At 45.9% G+C, this 20,334-nt stretch overlaps 1 protein-coding gene and 1 long non-coding RNA gene across 3 annotated transcripts in view; one reads left to right on the top strand and one right to left on the bottom strand.

Moving 5' to 3' along the window:
• Nucleotides 1-19,834, bottom strand: part of LOC311122453 (CSC1-like protein 2) — a gene marked incomplete at its 5' end in the record, with an annotated part of 69,315 nt that extends 49,481 nt beyond the window's left edge. The window contains 11 exons of the mRNA XM_084196807.1: nucleotides 296-419; nucleotides 1,017-1,097; nucleotides 4,673-4,743; nucleotides 4,893-5,001; nucleotides 5,526-5,577; nucleotides 6,938-7,080; nucleotides 9,522-9,559; nucleotides 11,193-11,283; nucleotides 14,487-14,525; nucleotides 18,946-19,025; nucleotides 19,592-19,834. Of these exons, the coding sequence (XP_084052933.1) occupies nucleotides 296-419; nucleotides 1,017-1,097; nucleotides 4,673-4,743; nucleotides 4,893-5,001; nucleotides 5,526-5,577; nucleotides 6,938-7,080; nucleotides 9,522-9,559; nucleotides 11,193-11,283; nucleotides 14,487-14,525; nucleotides 18,946-19,025; nucleotides 19,592-19,834 (1,071 nt within the window). The remainder of the gene's footprint in view (nucleotides 1-295; nucleotides 420-1,016; nucleotides 1,098-4,672; nucleotides 4,744-4,892; nucleotides 5,002-5,525; nucleotides 5,578-6,937; nucleotides 7,081-9,521; nucleotides 9,560-11,192; nucleotides 11,284-14,486; nucleotides 14,526-18,945; nucleotides 19,026-19,591) is intronic.
• LOC311122457 lies at nucleotides 1,573-3,902 on the top strand. Of its 2 annotated transcripts, none has more exons than XR_014612448.1 (3): nucleotides 1,573-3,237; nucleotides 3,270-3,299; nucleotides 3,336-3,902. It is a non-coding gene; the product is annotated as an uncharacterized lncRNA (long non-coding RNA). The 2 variants fall into 2 exon arrangements; XR_014612449.1 differs by having other exon boundaries at nucleotides 3,270-3,315; nucleotides 3,351-3,902.
• Nucleotides 19,835-20,334: the final 500 nt, after the last annotated feature.

Below are 20,334 nucleotides of genomic sequence, written 5' to 3'. Positions count from 1 at the left end.
TCTGGGTTATGGGATAGGGGTTGGACACCTATCATAGACCTCTGGGTTATGGGATAGGGGTTGGACACCTATACTAGACCTCTGGGTTATGGGCTAGTGGTTGGACACCTATACTAGACCTCTGGGTTATGGGCTAGGGGTTGGACACCTATACTAGACCTCTGGGTTATGGGCTAGGGGTTGGACACCTATACTAGACCTCTGGGTTATGGGATAGGGGTTGGACACCTATCGTAGACTCTCAGATCTAGGGGGCATGTCTCTGGTATGATTTGGGATGCAGGGCTGGTCTCACCTGCTCACAGCCCTTGATGATACAGCAACAGAGATGTCCACAGGGTTTGGGGTTTATCATGGTGGGGATGTGCTCCTTGGACTTCAGGTCTGTGAAGAACTTCTTGCTACGCTCGGTCTTCTTCCTGTTTACATCACATCACATGACAGCACGCATGCTCATATTACATGACCAAATACACAGATCACTGGACAAATGAGGATTGCTCAAAAGAGATCTCATCTGTGACATCATGGCATCTGTGACATCATGGGCAGCGCCGTTCAGGCCATCTCCATTTTAAAGTAGTCCATTTTTGTATTCTTTTTTTGGTTGAAAAAAGCTGAACGCTAATATTGCTGATTTACAGCCACCTGCAGTGTTGGAGTCCTGAACCACATCTTGCGTTTCACTCATTTATTGTGGCCACTAGATGGCGGTGATATAGCTTAAAACTATTTACAAACCGTAGTACACAATTTGGGAAAAAAAGGACATCTGATCATTGGCTGATCGCTCCCAACCCCTAGGAATCCCCGCCCAGTTGACTACTTTAAAATGGTGGAAGCCCTCAATGTCCACGCAAAAAACAGGTTATATCCAAGTTGAGTCCTATGTTGTTGCTACAGACAATGACAGTCAAGCAGAGGAACTACTTACCTTTCTACAGACAATGACAGTCAAGCAGAGGAACTGCTTACCTTTCTACAGACAATGACAGTCAAGCAGAGGAACTACTTACCTTTCTGAGTTGAGGGACATCAGCTTGGCCACATCGTAACAGATACGGGCCTCTAGAACACAGCAGTTTTCATAGGCCTGTCTGTATGGAGAGAGAGACAGATGGAGAGAGAGACAGATGGGGAGAGAGACATGGGGAGAGAGAGATGGGGAGAGACAGATGGAGAGAGAGAGACAGATGGAGAGAGAGACAGATGGAGAGAGACAGAGATGGAGAGAGAGAGACAGATGGAGAGAGAGAGACAGATGGAGAGAGAGAGACAGATGGAGAGAGAGAGACATGGGGAGAGAGAGATGGAGAGAGAGAGACAGATGGAGAGAGAGACACAGATGGAGAGAGAGAGACATGGGGAGAGAGAGATGGAGAGAGACAGATGGAGAGAGAGACACAGATGGAGAGAGAGAGACAGATGGAGAGAGACAGATGGAGAGAGACAGATGGAGAGAGAGAGATGGAGAGAGAGAGACAGATGGAGAGAGAGAGACAGATGGAGAGAGAGACAGATGGAGAGAGAGACACAGATGGAGAGAGAGACACAGATGGAGAGAGAGACACAGATGGAGAGAGACACAGATGGAGAGAGAGACACAGATGGAGAGAGAGAGACATGGGGAGAGAGAGATGGAGAGAGAGAGACAGATGGAGAGAGAGAGACAGATGGAGAGAGAGACACAGATAGAGAGAGAGAGACATGGGGAGAGAGAGATGGGGAGAGACAGATGGAGAGAGAGAGACAGATGGCGAAAGAGACAGATGGCGAGAGAGACAGATGGGGAGAGACAGACAGATGGGGAGAGAGACACAGATGGCGAGAGACAGAGACAGATGGGGAGAGAGAGAGACAGATGGCGAGAGAGAGAGACAGATGGCGAGACAAGAGATGGATTCAAGTTATGGACACGGAGCAATCTGTATGTACAAGCCTACAGTAGGTCCTTCAACCCATCGCTGGCTAAAGTCGCTCTGAAGTCTCTGTATTATAACATATGCCAATTAGCAGACGCTTTTATTCAAAGCAACTTAATCATGCGTGAATTTTTTTCTTCTTCTCCATATGGGTTGCCCTAGCGGGAATTGAACCCACGACCCTTGACGTCGCCAGCACCATGCTCTACCGACCGAGGCACACGTGTATCACAGTCATAGAAATAGAATGACTAGAACGGGGAAAAGGCTCCTCAGACCACGGCATTTAGAGAGTACGCTCGAAGGTACACTCAATTTGGCCACTGGGCCACCCATCACAGAATGATAAAGGTCAACTCCACCACTGGGCCACCCATCACAGAATGATAAAGGTCAACTCCACCACTTTACAACCTCATTTTCATTATCCCCAGCACAATAACAGTGTCAACAAATGTGAAAACGTCGCATTTCTATGTTTTTGTAGAATAAAACAAAGTTAAAAAGCTCTACCTGATGAGATTTGCAGTGAAGTGGGGAGAGCCAGAAAAAAACGCTCCCTTTGGGCTAGAAACTTGTTGCTGGTTTTTGAAAAACCACAGTTTTGTACATTTAATCCTACCCTGTGATGTCACAGAGAAGCATATTTTTAGGACCTTTCTCCTGATCGTTTAACCACAGAAACGTGCTGTTTTCATACTCAGACACTGGTGTGGTGCTGGAGATCACGCAGGAGGAGGTTGATAAGCGATGGAGTTGTTACTGTAATGTCAATGGCAATGTCTGTTCTAGTCATTCTGTTTCTACGGTCACAGTGACCACTGTCAGTAACTGTACAGAACCACACCACCACGACAGGAAGTGGATTAGTTTCAGATACAAAGCATTTCCAAATTGAAGACATGATGCAGCTTCTTTATTCTAGTAATCTAATCTTCACTATTACAGGACTGTAATCTAATGACATTTTACTACATCAAAACACTCAATAGGATGAATTACATTGATATCCTGGCCTAAGGTGTCACATGTGGGTCTCTCTCTCTCTCTCTCTCTGCAGGCTACTGGCCAAATCTCACGTCACCTTCTTCCTCTTGGTTTTTTCCCTCTCTCTCTCTCTCTCTCTCTCACTGCCTGAAGTCTCTCTCTGACATGTCTCTGTCTCACAGGTGTGCGTCCTCATCCTTTACGTCTGAAGGGACAGACAACGCTACAGGAGAGAGCGAGAGCGATAGGTATTTCTGGAACACAAGAGCCTGCCTGTGGTGAACAAAATTAGATTTAGTGTAATACTATTTGGCATGGCTAGCAGGAGGTGATCTAGCCAGGAGGTGATCTAGCCAGGAGGTGATCTAGCAGGAGGTGATCTAGCAGGAGGTGATCTAGCCAGGAGGTGATCTAGCAGGACAGGAGGTGATCTAGCAGGAGGTGATCTAGCAGGAGGTGATCTAGCCAGGAGGTGATCTAGCAGGAGGTGATCTAGCAGGAGGTGATCTAGCCAGGAGGTGATCTAGCAGGAGGTGATCTAGCAGGAGGTGATCTAGCAGGAGGTGATCTAGCAGGAGGTGATCTAGCAGGAGGTGATCTAGCCAGGAGGTGATCTAGCAGGAGGTGATCTAGCAGGAGGTGATCTAGCCAGGAGGTGATCTAGCAGGAGGTGATCTAGCAGGAGGTGATCTAGCCAGGAGGTGATCTAGCAGGAGGTGATCTAGCAGGAGGTGATCTAGCAGGACAGGAGGTGATCTAGCAGGAGGTGATCTAGCCAGGAGGTGATCTAGCAGGAGGTGATCTAGCAGGAGGTGATCTAGCAGGAGGTGATCTAGCAGGAGGTGATCTAGCAGGAGGTGATCTAGCAGGACAGGAGGTGATCTAGCAGGAGGTGATCTAGCCAGGAGGTGATCTAGCAGGAGGTGATCTAGCAGGACAGGAGGTGATCTAGCAGGAGGTGATCTAGCCAGGAGGTGATCTAGCAGGAGGTGATCTAGCAGGACAGGAGGTGATCTAGCAGGACAGGAGGTGATCTAGCAGGACAGGAGGTGATCTAGCAGGACAGGAGGTGATCTAGCAGGAGGTGATCTAGCAGGAGGTGATCTAGCAGGACAGGAGGTGATCTAGCAGGAGGTGATCTAGCAGGACAGGAGGTGATCTAGCAGGACAGGAGGTGATCTAGCAGGACAGGAGGTGATCTAGCAGGAGGTGATCTAGCAGGACAGGAGGTGATCTAGCCAGGAGGTGATCTAGCAGGAGGTGATCTAGCCAGGAGGTGATCTAGCCAGGAGGTGATCTAGCCAGGAGGTGATCTAGCCAGGAGGTGATCTAGCAGGAGGTGATCTAGCAGGAGGTGATCTAGCCAGGAGGTGATCTAGCAGGAGGTGATCTAGCAGGAGGTGATCTAGCAGGAGGTGATCTAGCCAGGAGGTGATCTAGCAGGAGGTGATCTAGCAGGAGGTGATCTAGCCAGTCCCTCCCAGTGTATTTGTGTCCCAGCCCCCCTCCTCCTCCTACAGCCAAACACACGAATCACATGATCCAGCTCATACGCCTTCTTTTAGGAACCAGCATCCAGACAGGCCTGCTATTGTCTGTATAGTGCTGGGACACATGGACCCCCCACACACACAGACAGCACTTACTCAAAGTGTTGCCAGATGCAGGGAACAGACAGCACTTACTCAAAGTGTTGCCAGATTCAGGGAACAGACAGCACTTACTCAAAGTGTTGCCAGATGCAGGGAACAGACAGCACTTACTCAAAGTGTTGCTTTATGTGCTTCTCCTCTGCATACTTGGAGATCCCGTTGACAAATAAAGTGCGTTTCACCTAAAAAAAAAAAAAAGGTGAAAAAGAGCCAGAAATGAAGATACGGTCGACTTTTCACATTGACCTCCATTTAGTATCCAGCCTGCATACAGTTAGTGGAGTGATATTTAGGATCATTGGTGTGTGTGTGTGTGTTCAGGACCACCCACCAGGTCGTCCTCTCTGTAGTGCATCTTGGAGGTGTGTCGTCTCATGCTGTAGACAGTCAACAACAGGTAGAGGAACGCAAAGGTGGTGTGGAGCCACAGGAGTGTGTTACTATGAGGAGGGGACAGAGAAACAGACAGGCAGACACACAGAGACAGGCAGAGACAGGCAGACAGAGAGACAGGCAGACCGAAACACAAAGACAGGCAGACAGGCAGACAGAAACACAGACAGACAGGCAGACAGAGACAGGCAGAGACAGGCAGACCGAAACAGACAGACAGGCAGACAGACAGACAGACAGACAGACAGACAGACAGACAGACAGGCAGACAGACAGGCAGACAGACAGACAGACAGGCAGACCGAAACACAGACAGACAGACAGGCAGACAGACAGACAGGCAGACAGGCAGACAGACCGAAACACAGACAGACAGACAGGCAGGCAGACAGACAGACAGGCAGACAGACAGACAGGCAGACCGAAACACAGAGACAGGCAGACCGAAACACAGACAGACAGGCAGACAGAGACAGGCAGAGACAGAGATAAAAGCCCAGTTAGTCAGACACCAACCATTCCTTCTGGAATTGGAATGTCAATAAGGAAGCACTAATGGAGAATCACTCACTTGGCATCCAGATTGGCTATAGTGGTACGCCCAAAACTGTAGGCATTGTTTTCTGTGTGGAAAAACAAAAACAAAATATGTTTGACTTCATGGTGAGGTCAGGGTAGTAACAGCAGAATAATAGGACATTACGTGTCTGTCTGATGAAGCATACGTTCTAGTTCATTCTATTTCTACGGGTGGGTTATTGAATGGGAATATACTGTACGTTCTAGTTCATTCTATTTCTACGGGTGGATTGGCGTCTGGTGTCTTTGTCCATTCTAGTTATTCCATGGGTGGGCTTTAGAGGAGGTTGTGGCTGATGAGAAGAATTCAACTCATGTGATACACAGAACATATTGACAATGGCTTCAGTCCAATCTGACCTGCATGACCACAGCTTTCTCTACACAGGAGAACATTGATAGTAATTAACAGTGGTTTGTCCTAAATCTAATAACACCACTTCTTAAAGAATTACTTCTAGGTCTTTATCCTTGTAACACAGGGACCTTGTGGTTAAAGTGTCCACCCTGAGATAGGAAGGTTGGGGGTTCAATCCCCGGTCAAGTCATACCAAAGGCTCTAAAAATGGGACCTGATGCTTCTCTGCTTGGCAGGAAAGGAGATGGATTGGGGGTTAAGGTCCTACGCTAGACCAGCGTCCTACCCAGGGGGCATCAGGCCGGCTCACGCTACAGAAACAGGAGATGGATTGGGGGTTAAGGTCCTACGCTAGACCAGCGTCCTACCCAGGGGGCATCAAGCTGGCTCACGCTACAGAAACAGGAGATGTCCGAGCCCAGGACAGGGCAGGAGTCTAGTCCTACCCAGGGGGCATCAGGCTACAGAAACAGGAGATGTCCGAGCCCAGGACAGGGCAGGAGTCTAGTCCTACCCAGGGGGCATCAGGCTACAGAAACAGGAGATGTCCGAGCCCAGGACAGGGCAGGAGTCTAGTCCTACCCAGGGGGCATCAGGAGATGTCCGAGCCCAGGACAGGGCAGGAGTCTAAGGCTACTTTCTGGCTGGGACAAGGCTATTTACTCACTTGTGTTTGCCTCCACTTTGATGGTTCATGTGACGACAAGATGGAAAATACAAAGATATAACCCTTGAGCCATCGAAGTTCAGATAGATACAATTAAATCTATAATAACCTCAAAGTCCTAAAAACCCAACTATCTGAACTAAACAACTTCTGAAGTAAGGAACTTCTGATGACTACCAGGGATTCGTCCCAAATGGCACCCTATTCCCTATATAGTGCACTACTTTAGACCAGGGTCCATGGGGAAACCCACAGGGCCCTGATCAAAACAAGTGCACTACAAGGGGAAAAGGGTGCCAGTTGGGACGTCGCCATGGCCACCATTCCAGTGTTTGGCTCTCAAGCCTTCCTGAAGTCCCGCCCCCTAAACCCCACTCACCCAATAGATTTCCTGAGAAGTTGACGGGCAGAACGATGGCCACTGAGAGCACGCCCACCACCACCAGCAGACCAATGATGTGCCTCTGGAAAGAGAGGTAGTGAACAGCATCCTCCCCACACTTCTCCCTGATCTCCTCGTCCCTGGAGAGAGAGCATTTATTTTATTTAACGGCATCATCATAATAATAATAATAATATGCCATTTAGCAAACGCTTTCATCCAAAAGCGACTTACAGTCATGCGTGCATACATTTTTACGTATGGGTGGTCCCATCTTTATTTAACCAGGAAAGTCACTTTGAGACAGAGTATTTTATACAAGAACACAGTCAGAGAGATACTAACCAGGGTCCTCCGTGCAGAGCTCTGAACACAGTCACTGACAGTTTAACTCACTCACAAAACACTAATTACTAAATTCCAATATCATTTTTCACTCTCTTGCTGTCCCACACACACACACACACACACACACAAACGAGAACGACCAATATGGATTATTTAGGGCCGATGCCGATAATGATTTTTTTGGGGTCAAGGAGGCCGATGGACGATATTTTAAGCCGATATTCAATATCAATATCATTCCATTTGTAAATGTAAATATTATTATGTAAACTATAATAATATAATAATATAATATCTCAGAGACATCCATGTATGCATTAACGCATCCATTTTCAAAACAATTGCAATTATAAAATATTCACTGCTGTTAGTTTGAGAATATAAAAATAGGTCGAACGTAATGTCATGATTTGTGATCAAGGAAACTACACTGAACAAAAATATAAAAACGCAACATGTAAAGTGTTTCAGGAGCTGAAATAAAAGTTCCCAGAAATTGTCCATACGCACAATAATCTTATTTCTCTCAAATTGTTGTGCACAAATTTGTTTACATCCCTGTTAGTGAGCATTTCTCCTTTGAGCATTCCTGGAAGCTGAAAATGTCCCAGTTCTTCCATGGCCTGCATACTCAGACATGTCACCCATTGAGCATGTTTGGGATGCTCTGGATCGACATGTACGACAGCATGTTCCAGTTCCCGCCAATATCCTTCGCACAGCCATTGAAGAGGAGTGGGACAACATTACACAGTCCACAATCAACAGCCTGATCAACTCTATGAGAAGGAGACGTGTCGCGCTGTATGAGGCAAATGGTGGTCACACCAGATACTGACTGGTTTTCTGATCCATGGCCCTACTTTTTTTTTAAAGGTATCTGTGACCAACAGATGCGTATCTGTATTCCCAGTCATGTGAAATCCACAGATTAGGGCCTTAATTTATTTCAATTGACTGATTTCCTTTTATGAACTGTAACTCAGTAAAATCTTAGAAATTGTTGCATGTTGTGATTATATTTTTGTTCAGTATAGTATTTGTTTTGTCATTTTCCGTGACCGGGGATTTTTTTTTTTTTTCAGCTGTCAGGACATATCTCTAAACAACTCAGCTGCCAGGACGAAATTCTAAGCTCAATTGGCTAGTTCAGCTATCTGTCAAGAAATGGGCGGGTTGTAACTTGATCCCACTGCTGCGATTGGATCGAGCGAGGCTGCAACTCTGCTCTCCTCACATCTTCTCTCCATCGCCCACATCACTTGATGTTTCCCGCTACGATGACAACTACCTCAATGGCGATGACGTTTGATACCAATCCATAAATGTGCATAACATCTAACATGGAGGGTGAGGATAGGAAATAACATGAAACAATGATGTTCTGTCTGAATGACTCAAATCTGCCCATTGTTGGAGAAGTGAGAACGCACACACAGGCGCTGATCTACAGCTTTCTTGGTCCATAAACATGCAGGGAGATTCTTAGGTAGCTAAACCTATTGCCAACCTTTATTTAGGCATTTTAAAACACTTCCTTCTTTCCCTATTAGGACAATCATCTAAATCCAACTATCAACTGTCAATTTACGGATACGATTGTGGCTGGTCAGATCAGTACACCAGTAAATAGTTAAACGTTACACCGCAAGTCAGATGGCTCGTTTCCCAAAATGGTGCGTGTTCAAAATGATAACCTGCTAACGTTAGCTAGCTACGTTGGCTATTAGCTCCTAACTGATATGTTTATCTAGCTAGTTTGCTAGCATATTAGCTAATATAGTTAGCGAGCTAACACCACAGATGAAAGGGTTAATTTATCAGTCATCTTTGATAACAGGTCACATAGCTGTCTGCTTAGCTAGCTAGTTTATTGCACGCAGTTCCGGGCACGTAGACAAAAGCCATATTATTAGTGAATTGAACTAAACTAATATTCGCAAAAGGAGTTCGATTTTGGTCACTGTGTCAATTCATCAGTTTCTCAATACTGCACCTTTGTGTTGGAGAATGTGCTAGCTTGCTGCTGATCTTCCCAGATAGACATTCCTCAGCATTGTGCAGTGCTCGGGGATCAGGCAGTGAGTGGCGGCTGGCATAGCAGCAGTTTTGCCATGTAGAGGGATTGTCGGTCCATGGAGAAAGGCCAATAGCTGATACACTAGAAAAGGCCAATAATCGGTCGTTCTCTAACACACACACACACACACAACCAACTTTATGGGAGACTCACTTTATGCGGAAGATGGCTGTTAACCAGGAGCAGAAGCCCTAGAGAGAGAAGAGATTAGGTTAGATGTGCCATAAATTAGGTTAGATCTGCCGTAGATTAGATGAGGTTAGATCTGCCATAGATGAGGTTAGATCTGCCATAGATGAGGTTAGATCTGCCGTAGATTAGATGAGGTTAGATCTGCCGTAGATGAGATGAGGTTAGATCTGCCATAGATGAGGTTAGATCTGCCGTAGATGAGGTTAGATCTGCCATAGATGAGGTTAGGTTAGATCTGCCTTAGATGAGATTAGATCTGCCTTAGATGAGATTAGGTTAAATCTGTCATAGATGAGGTTAGATCTGCCGTAGATTAGATAAGGTTAGATCTGCCATAGATGAGGTTAGGTTAGATCTGCCATAGATGAGGTTAGGTTAGATCTGCCTTAGATGAGATTAGATCTGTCTTAGATTAGATGAGGTTAGATCTGCCATAGATGAGATGAGGTTAGATCTGTCATAGATGAGGTTAGATCTGCCGTAGATTAGATGAGGTTAGATCTGCCTTAGATGAGATGAGATCTGCCGTAGATTAGGTTAGGTCTGCCGTAGATTAGGTTAGGTCTGCCGTAGATTAGGTTAGGTCTGCCCTAGATTAGGTTAGGTCTGCCGTAGATTAGGTTAGGTCTGCCGTAGATTAGGTTAGGTCTGCCGTAGATTAGGTTAGGTCTGCCGTGGATTAGGTTAGATATGCCGTGGATTAGGTTAGGTTAGATAGACTTCATTATATCCTCTGGGATATTCTTCTTGCAATGCCACGTGACAGTAGTGGACTAAGCAAACCACTCCAATCACAACCCAACCCTGAGCATTTCTAGCTCTTCCTAAACTGTATCTTGTTCTGAGGTAAACATGCACCTTGTCACAACAAAACTGATTGGCTCAAACGCATTAAGGAAATAAATTCCACAAATTAACAAGGCACACCTGTGAATTTAAATGCATTCCAGGTGACTACCTCATGAAGCTGGTTGAGAGAATGCAAAGAGTGTGCAACTGTCAAGGCAAAGGGTGGATATTTGAAGAATCTCAAATATAAAATATATTTTAATTTGTTTAACACTTTTTTGGTTACTACATGATTCCATATGTGTTATTTCATAGTGTTGATGTCTTCACTATTATTCTACAATGTAGAAAATAGTAAAAAAATAAAGAAAAACCCTGAAATGAGTAGGTGTCCAAACTTTTGACTGGTACTGTATGTGTTGAACGGGTATGACTGTTATTTAATTTTCATGACGGTCTTCATCCATAACCGTCAGATACACGGTAACTGTGCGAGCTCTACCGACAATATGAATTAATTAATTACAAGCTCTTTCTCAAACATGTTTTTCTGTTGTAGTTTAGTCCTGGTGCAGTGGTTGGCTACTGCAGGTGGTCCACAAAATCTATTTTCAAATTATGTATTTTCTTCTTCCAATAACAACAGTAGGCAGTATTAATGGTATAAGCATTTTGACATTACTTTTCACAATGCACATTTTTCTGTGACTCCTCGACGGTGGTCCTCAAGAGCTTTTGACTGTGATTTGGTGGACTCCTGAACAGACAAGGCTGGAAACCGCCGCCCCTAGCGTAGTCGCTCCACACCCCATGACCCCAGTAAAACCAGGAAGTAGTACTTACGGTGTCTCTCTGCTCAAAGTCCATTGAGCTGGAGACAGAGGTCAGGCGTTCGTAGCGATCGGGAAGCTCTGACGTTATGGCAGACGCCACACTGCACACACAATGTTAAAATGGTCAAATTAGTATTAGCCTAGCTTAGCATTAGCCTAGCGCTCCCCAAAAACAAACCTGATGGAGATAGCTTTAGCCAAGCATTAGCATAGCACTCCCCCAAAACAAAAAACCTGATCTCAAATAGTTAGGCTTTGATATCACCATCGTAGTACAGTATCAACAGTGTATTTATTCACAGAGTAGTTAGTTCACTGGCCACACATGCATTAGGCTCTGAAATGGGCTGGAGAGGTTGGTCCTGGGCTGTGCTCACACTGTTGTACCACTTACATTCCAATTCTGGAATTTCTGTTTATTTCCTGAATTGACAGAATGACCCGAGACAGGGTTGGGGTTTCAGTGGGAAGATCAACCTTTTGGTTACACCAGAGACATCCTAGCCTGAGCACCAGTCTCTTCAGCTAACATTCCACTCCTTGTCATCGCCAAGGAGACTGGACTTTATGCAATCTTCAAACGTGAACATTCTATCATTAAATGAGCTCGAGGAGAACAGTCTCTTTGGCGATGACATGGAGAGGCAAGGAGTGGAATGTTAGCTAAAAAGAACTGGTACCCAGACTAGAGACAATCAATCCCCTCCTGGATCAAGATCCCAGTTTTTTTTTTGTTTTTTTTTTAAATAGCGCCCTTTGTGTGCACTTCCGGCAATACGTATACATTTACATTTTAGTCAATTAGCAGACGCTCTTATCCAGAGCGACTTACAGTTAGTGAGTGGATACATTTTTCATACCCCGGTATGGTACAGAAACGGTATGAAAATCTGAATACCGCCCCAACCCTATCAGTGAGACAACAATGATCAAGAACAAACCTCTACAGCCTCATTTCCTGCAGTTTGAGGATTCTAGAGATACACACAAACTGCCTCAACACAGAGTTTCTCTCTGTCAGAGACACAAGCCTGTTAAAGGTCCAATGCAGACGTGGGAGTGGTCGAGGGGAAAACTGAAAATTAGCTGTTATTGGCAGAGAGGTTTAGAATCATCTTCCTTATTGGTCTATTAACAAATGTATTGCATGGTGATGTCACCATGGAAGGCCCAAACTACATCCCACCAAAATAGGCTGAATATTTCAGGCTGTCTTTTCAAACAGCTCTTACACTAAAAAAAAGGCATTCTCATAATTTTCACAATTTCACAGTATTATTCCAACCTCATAGTGTGGAAACATATATATAAAACACAGGAAAATCACGTTTTTTGACTGCACTGGGCCTTTAAGATGACAGATGCTAGCTAGAGAAAGAAGGGTATTCACAGAGACAACAGAACACCAATGTGTAGAGTCGTTAATACACAGACCGAGAGCAGTGGTTCTCAATCCTGGTCCCGGGGACCCAAAGGGATGCACCTTTTTATTTCTGCCCTAGCACCAACACAGCTGATTCTACTAATCATCAGGCCTGTGATTTGAAACCGGTGTCTGAATTCTACGGCAAAAGGAAAAATGTGCTAAAATGTCCCCAGCACCAGGATTGAGAAACACTGACAGAGTGATGTAACCCAACACGCCACTGACTATCCAGCAGAGCTCTGGTCCAGTATTCAGTCTCAGAGCAGGAGTGCTGATCCAGGATACGTTTTTTTGCCTTTCAGATTAATGAATAATAATATATGGCAGAGGGAACTAGTAAAAGTCACATCAAAACTCATTTCCTTCATCAAATATTGGGATCAGTAATCTCAATTACAGCCTGGTCCCAGAACTGTTTGTACAGTCTGTCTTGCCAAAGACCCTAAGGGTTAACAAGACCGCACAAACAGATCTGGGACCAGGCTATCTCCATTAATGCTTTAGTACTGGAAGAACTGGATAACCTCTGCTAAATGTCAGCCGCCAAGCGTACAACATTAAAGCATTAAAAGGACGACTTCACCCAGATAAACCCCGGGGGGGGGGGGGGGGGGACACAGCTGATCAGACACAGCTGATTGGTAGGAAGAGGTGGTTAGCAGTACAGAACCACCACAGACACAGCTGATTGGTAGGAAGAGGTGGCTAGCAGTACAGAACCACCACAGACACAGCTGATTGGTAGGAAGAGGTGGCTAGCAGTACAGAACCACCACAGACACAGCTGATTGGTAGGAAGAGGTGGCTAGCAGTACAGAACCACCACAGACACAGCTGATTGGTAGGAAGAGGTGGTTAGCAGTACAGAACCACCACAGACTAAGACATACAGGAGCTGTAGGTAGGGATAACCAGTCAGGATTCAGGAGCTTGACGGCGTCTACACAACCACAGGGTGAGGTGTGTAGTTACTAGTTCCCATACCTCTCCACCCTGTAAGCATCCTGACTGCTGGGCGCCTCAAGAGGTGCACTCATACAGTAGGACAGGAAAGGCATGCTGCTTGTCAGAGAGTTTAACGACGACACATAGATTAGCACATAGAGCTGATTAGTTAAGGAGAGAGAGAACATCCAGCAGCAGGGTTAAAACAGACAGACAGAGACACAGACAGACACAGAGAGAGATACAGAGAGATCCAGCAGCAGGGTTAAAAACAGACCGACACAGAGAGATCCAGCAGCAGGGTTAAAAACAGAGGATGGAGAGAACAGGAGTCTGGCATGGAGAAGAAGAAATCCTAGAGAGAGAGAAGGAAAGAAAACCCACAGAGAGAGAGAGACAGAGAGAGAGAGAGAGAGAGAGAGAGAGAGAGAGACAGAGACAGAGACAGAGAGACAGAGACAGAGAGACAGAGAGACAGAGACAGAGAGACAGAGAGACAGAGAGAGAGACAGAGAGAGAGACAGAGAGAGACAGAGAGAGAGACAGAGACAGAGAGAGACAGAGAAAGAGACAGAGAGACAGAGACAGAAACAGAGACAGAGAGACAGAGAGACAGAGAGACAGAGAGAGAGAGAGAGAGAGAGAGAGAGAGAGAGAGAGAGAGAGACACAGAGAGAGAGAGACACAGAGAGAGAGAGAGAGAGAGAGAGAGAGAGAGAGAGAGACACAGAGAGAGAGAGACACAGAGAGAGACACAGAGAGAGAGAGAGAGAGAGAGAGAGAGAGAGAGAGAGGCCAACCCAACCCACACCAGCTTAGGTAGGAATGGAAGGAAGAGAGTTGCTCCTAGAAGATAAGAGGAGTGCAAGGAGGAAGAGAAGCAGCAATGTGACAAGAGGAAGATGAGCGGTGTGACGCGGTAAGAAGACATACTATTCCTGGTCGTCCAGACGGCTGTATCGCTGACTCTGTCTTCAGAGAGAAAACAAAACAACATGGCGGAGATGAGCTTGGGAGAGTCCTGGAGGAGAAACTAGTGATCAATGCAGTTAATCAGGTTCAATCACAGTCGGGGAGTTCAATATTAGTTGTCTCTTTACAGTGACAGAGGGCCTATGGCTGGGGTTATACATAGATATATTAGAAACATTTCCAAACAGCATAATATATCACATCTATGCCATTAGCAGACGCCTTCAACGAAAGCCACTCAAATCATGTGCGCACACACATTTTACATATGGGTGGTCCTGGGAATCGAACCCACTGTCCTGGCGTTTCAAGCCCCACGCTATCCCAACTGAGCTAAAGAGGGCCACAAGCTTGACAAGAGTACAAATACTGTCGTGCGCAAAACAGGTATTAGTCTGAGTATTGTCTATTTAATATCAGAACCATAAAGACCACTAATCCATAAAATGGCTGCTTATATTAGGTTCATAATAAATAAAAACCTTCAAAACAGATATACATTAGGCCTAGATGTTAAGCCAAACGGGATTCACTGTCTGTAAATGAGATCAAATACAAGTCCTGCAGGTACGCAGCTGGGTAAACAACAGGCCTATCTATGGACCATCACCCTGCAACAGGCCTATCTATGGACCATCACCCTGGCCCTGTCCTAGCCACCCAATACAGCAGAGTTATCTTAGCTACCACATCCACCAGTGGAGGCTCCTCAGAATTGTTTTTATCCTTTTTAGATCAAATTATATTCACGTCAAAAATACCTGGACTAAAACGCACTGTTTTGCAACGAAGGTCTACAGTAGTCTCAACAGCACAGTCATTTTCCGTCCTCCTCTGGCTACATTGACTTCAATACAAAACCTAGGAGGCTCGTGCTCCTCACTCCTTTCCATAGACCTACATGGTAATTATGACGACTTCTGGAGGACGTCCTCCCATCCAATCAAAGCTTTTACAGTATGAACTAACACGTTATCCATCCATCAAAGAATTAACCTAGTACTACGGATGTGTGATTTAGAAGCTTGGTGAGTTGGTGACATTGTTGGATAGATTGAGATAGTGAATAGTGATTTTTAGGAAATCTAATTTGTTTTCTTCAAACTACAGGTGACTGAGGTAGATTTTAAACTCAGCAAAAAAAGAAACGTCCTCTCACTGTCAAGTGCGTTTATTTTCAGCAAACTTAACATGTGTAAATATTTGTATGAAGATAACAAGATTCAACAACTAAGACATAAACTGAACAAGTTCCACAGACATGTGACTAACAGAAATGGAATAATGTGTCCCTGAACAAAGGGGGGGGTCAAAATCAAAAGTAACAGTCAGTATCTGGTGTGGCCACCAGCTGCATTAAGTACTGCAGTGCATCTCCTCCTCATGGACTGCACCAGATTTGCCAGTTCTTGCTGTGAGATGTTACCCCACTCTTCCACCAAGGCACCTGCAAGTTCCTGGACATTTCTAGGGGGAATGGCCCTAGCCCTCACCCTCCGATCAAACAGGTCCCAGACGTGCTCAATGGGACTGAGATCCGGGCTCTTCGCTGGCCATGGCAGAAAACGGACATTCCTGTCTTGCAGGTAATCACGCACAGAATGAGCAGTATGGCTGGTGGCATTGTCATGCTGGAGGGTCATGTCAGGATGAGCCTGCAGGAAGGGTACCACATGAGGGAGGAGGATGTCTTCCCTGTAACGCACAGCGTTGAGATTGCCTGCAATGACAACAAGCTCAGTCCGATGATGCTGTGACACACCGCCCCAGACCATGACGGACCCTCCACCTCCAAATCGATCCCGCTCCAGAGTACAGGCCTTGGTGTAACGCTCATTCCTTCGACGATAAACGCGAATCCGACCATCACCCCTGGTGAGACAAAACCGCGACTCGTCAGTGAAGAGCTCTTTTTGCCAGTCCTGTCTGGTCCAGCGACGGTGGGTTTGTGCCCATAGATGACGTTGTTGCCAGTGATGTCTGGTGAAGGCCTGCCTTACAATAGGCCTACAAGCCCTCAGTCCAGCCTCTCTCAGCCTATTGCAGACAGTCTGAGCACTGATGGAGGGATTGTGCGTTCCTGGTGTAACTCGGGCAGTTGTTGTTGCCATCCTGTACCTGTCCCGCAGGTGTGATGTTCGGATGTACTGATCCTGTGCAGGTGTTGTTACACGTGGTCTGCCACTGCGAGGACAATCAGCTGTCCGTCCTGTCTCCCTGTAGCGCTGTCTTAGGCGTCTCACAGTACGGACATTGCAATTTATTGCCCTGGCCACATCTGCAGTCCTCATGCCTCCTTGCAGCATGCCTAAGGCACGTTCATGCAGATGAGCAGGGACCCTGGGCATCTTTCTTTTGGTGTTTTTCAGAGTCAGTAGAAAGGCCTCTTTAGTGTGCTATGTTTTCATAACTGTGACCTTAATTGTTAAGCTGTTAGTGTCTTAATGACCGTTCCACAGGTGCATGTTCATTAATTGTTTATGGTTCATTGAAGAAGCATGGGAAACAGTGTTTAAACCCTTCATAATGAAGATCTGTGAAGTTATTTGGATTTTTACGAATTATCTTTGAAAGACAGGATCCTGAAAAAGGTTTCTTTTTTTGCTGAGTTTATATTATTTCTTGGTTTTAGAACTTGTCAGATTAGTGTAATATATTTCAATTTGCCTTGCTAACTTCAGTAGCAAGTAGCTAGCTAGCTACCAGAGTGCAGTTTTCTCCGCCAGAAGTGCTAACGCTAACGACAATAAGGAGGAGTTTTTTTGTTGAAGAACCCCTTTCATCGCCACATCAGATTCAAGCTTCTGGGAAAAAAACAGCATTGATCATGTAGCCTAATGAACGAAGGTCTGTGTCAGCTTGCAGAGGTAATTGCCATTTACATTGCCTGACTTGCTGAGCATATGGACATGTCTACTGTCTTCACTGGGATGTCGAAATGAATTCCGAATGATTCCAACGAATCATCCATTAAAAGTGACATGAAGACGCAGCGCATTGTTCTCCCTCAAGTGTGCTTTTTTCCCCTCTGTATTTATTTAGCAAACGTGACGATACATCACTCGACAGACAAGCAAAAAACTCTCTACATAAAACGTTACAGCAGCTTCGGCTAGACCTAAACCTTAGAGATGCTGTATGGGATGAACACGAGATGTTTTTTCAGTCAAACTGTAGTCTACTAACAACAGCAGGTGCATACAGCTAAAAATCGCTAAATCTTCTCTCTGCCCCATGGCAAAAACGTGTAGAATTGCAGCAAGCTTGCTTTAATAATGGCAACATTTTCTCTACGCCCCCATAGAAAAATGCGCAGAATTGCAGGAAATTAACTCTACAATTACAATTTTTTCTCTCCGCTGTCAAAAGGGGAGCAAGTCCACGGCCTAAACCACGCAAACATGCATAAAGCAAGCTCTGCCCTGTGAGTTCTATTGTCCATCCGTTGCTGTCTCTGTGTAGAGGAAACCCCGTTAGTCTAGTCTAAATATAATTCATATGAAGGTTGCTGCAGTTTGACAGAATTTACATCCTCCCGAAGGCCAGGAGTTTTTCCAGGATAAAAACAAAAAAGGTGACCCGATTAGAAAAACTGGTCCCTTCATAGCCCATACAAAAACCTTTTTTACAACTGATTAAAGGGTGGGAAGCATGAGTTTTTACTCACCAAAATAACAGTGTGGTCAAAGACTTTTAACTTAGTTGTAGTCACGATATGTGTGTGTGCTCCCAGGCCAGGCCCTCTTATATTTGCAGCCTAGTGCTTTGTGTTTTTTAAGAATGATGGAGGCCACTGTGTTCTTGGGGACCTTCCCCAGACCTGTGCCTCGACACAATCTTGTCTCGGAGCTCTACGGACAATTCCTTTGACCTCATGGCTTGGTTTTTGCTCTGACATGCACTATCAACTGTGGGACCTTATATAGACAGGTGTGTGCCTTTCCAAATCATGTCCAATCAACTGAATTTACCACAGGTGGACTCCAATCAGGTTGTAGAAACAGCTCAAGGATACTCCCCTCCTCTCCTCTCCTCTGCTCCCCCACTACCCTCCTCTCCTCTCCTCTCCTCTCCTCTCCTCTCCTCTCCTCTCCTCTCCTCTCCTCTCCTCTCCTCTCCTCTCCTCTCCTCTGCTCCCCCACTACCCTCCTCTCCTCTCCTCTCCTCTCCTCTCCTCTCCTCTCCTCTCCTCTCCTCTCCTCTCCTCCCCTCTCATCTCCTCAGCCTTTGTGGGTTCACTTCCAACAGGGATCACATACTAAACATGTCTGTGTTCTTTCCCAGTGTGTCTCTTAGTCTGTGAGGCTCAGTTGGTAAGAGTGTGGAGCCTTAGCCGTATCCTGGCAAATCCTCAACGCCAAGGTCTTGGGTTCAATTCCTGCAGGGATCACATAGTAAAGAAGGCAGTGTAGTGATTTACCTGTCTGCGTCAGTGACCAGCGCTAAGCGGCCGTAGTCCCACGCTACCTTCCTTAAGATGGAGAATACAAACAGGAGGACCTAGGATGGTAACACATACACACGTTAAAACAAACACAGAACTGACCGCTTGTCAAAAGCTCATCCTTTGTCTTCAGTAGGGTGGGAGAGGTTCAGTAGGGGGGGGGGGGGGGGGTAGAGAGTAGCCTCACCATACATTAGGCTGCCTTCTCAAATATGGTACTTTTGAGAAGTGAAATTCCTTGAGGGGCTGTTCTATGTCAGCTAAAAGCTGTTTTTGTACACATCTAACCAGTTAAGCACACTTCCTCATAACACAGTTTCGTCTGTCTGAAGGAAAACACATCTAGATACTTCACAGAGTTTTTCCTGAGCATGAGACCTGATGTGAGAGCTAGCCCCGTAACCAGGCCAGATCAAGTGGTCAATAGAAAACTTAGGGCCCTACTAAAAATCTGAAGTCGGTGTCTAACATAAGAATGGATGGATCTATTCTCAGATCTGTACTACTCTGTATGTTGTGTGTGGGGTGAAGGCTGAAGAAACATTTCCGATGTATACGGCTGTATAATATTGTATCCTCATCTTCGTTTGACCTTTGAACTCTGTGTTTTTTTTATACTCACCAGGAAGCACATGAAGTCGAGTGCGAGGACGGTGGGCACCCCTCCAAAGGGCAGGCCCTGGAGCACGGTGGAGCGGATACGGGCGGTGTAGCAGTAGTCCCTGGAGGTCGCACCCCCACCGGAGGTGTTGCTCTGCTGGGTAGGGCAGTCACCAAGGCCCCCTCCGGGACACGGAGCACCCTGTACCCCGACCCCTCCGTGGGCCCACCACATCACCACACCCACCATCAACAGGACAGACATGCTGAGGATTCACTGCAGCATCTTTAACACCTGGAGGAGAGAAGACAAGGGAATTTCAGAGGTAGGTGCTGATAATCTGTCTAATTTCACACATGTACAAATGTGTACTTGTGTGTAAAGGAATTGTGTTTTTTTTGCATATCCCAAGAGTTGGAAATAGCTCACCGGAGAAATCAGTGCCTTTGTATAAATCAGATGCCTCTGCTAAGGAGGGTACCAGAAATATTGGTTCTACTAAGGTTGGGCGGTATCTCCTCCCTGCTGAATCCTCCTCCCCCCCCCCCCCCCTCCCTCTCTGTGGATGACTTCGTCAACCATTTTGAAAAGAAGGTTGACGACATCCGATCCTCGTTTGTTAAGTCAAATGACACTGCTGGTCCTGCTCACACTGCCCTACCCTATGCTTTGACCTCTTTCTCCCCTCTCTCTCCAGATAAAATCTTGCGACTTGTGACGGCCGGCCGCCCAACAACCTGCCCGCTTGACCCTATCCCCTCTCT

This window comes from Coregonus lavaretus (assembly GCF_964263955.1).
Source record: "Coregonus lavaretus genome assembly, contig: HAP1_SCAFFOLD_510, whole genome shotgun sequence".
Lineage (NCBI taxonomy): Eukaryota > Metazoa > Chordata > Actinopteri > Salmoniformes > Salmonidae > Coregonus > Coregonus lavaretus.
The sequence above is the reverse complement of the archived record's forward strand: the minus strand, read 5'-3'. Positions and strand labels throughout refer to the sequence as shown.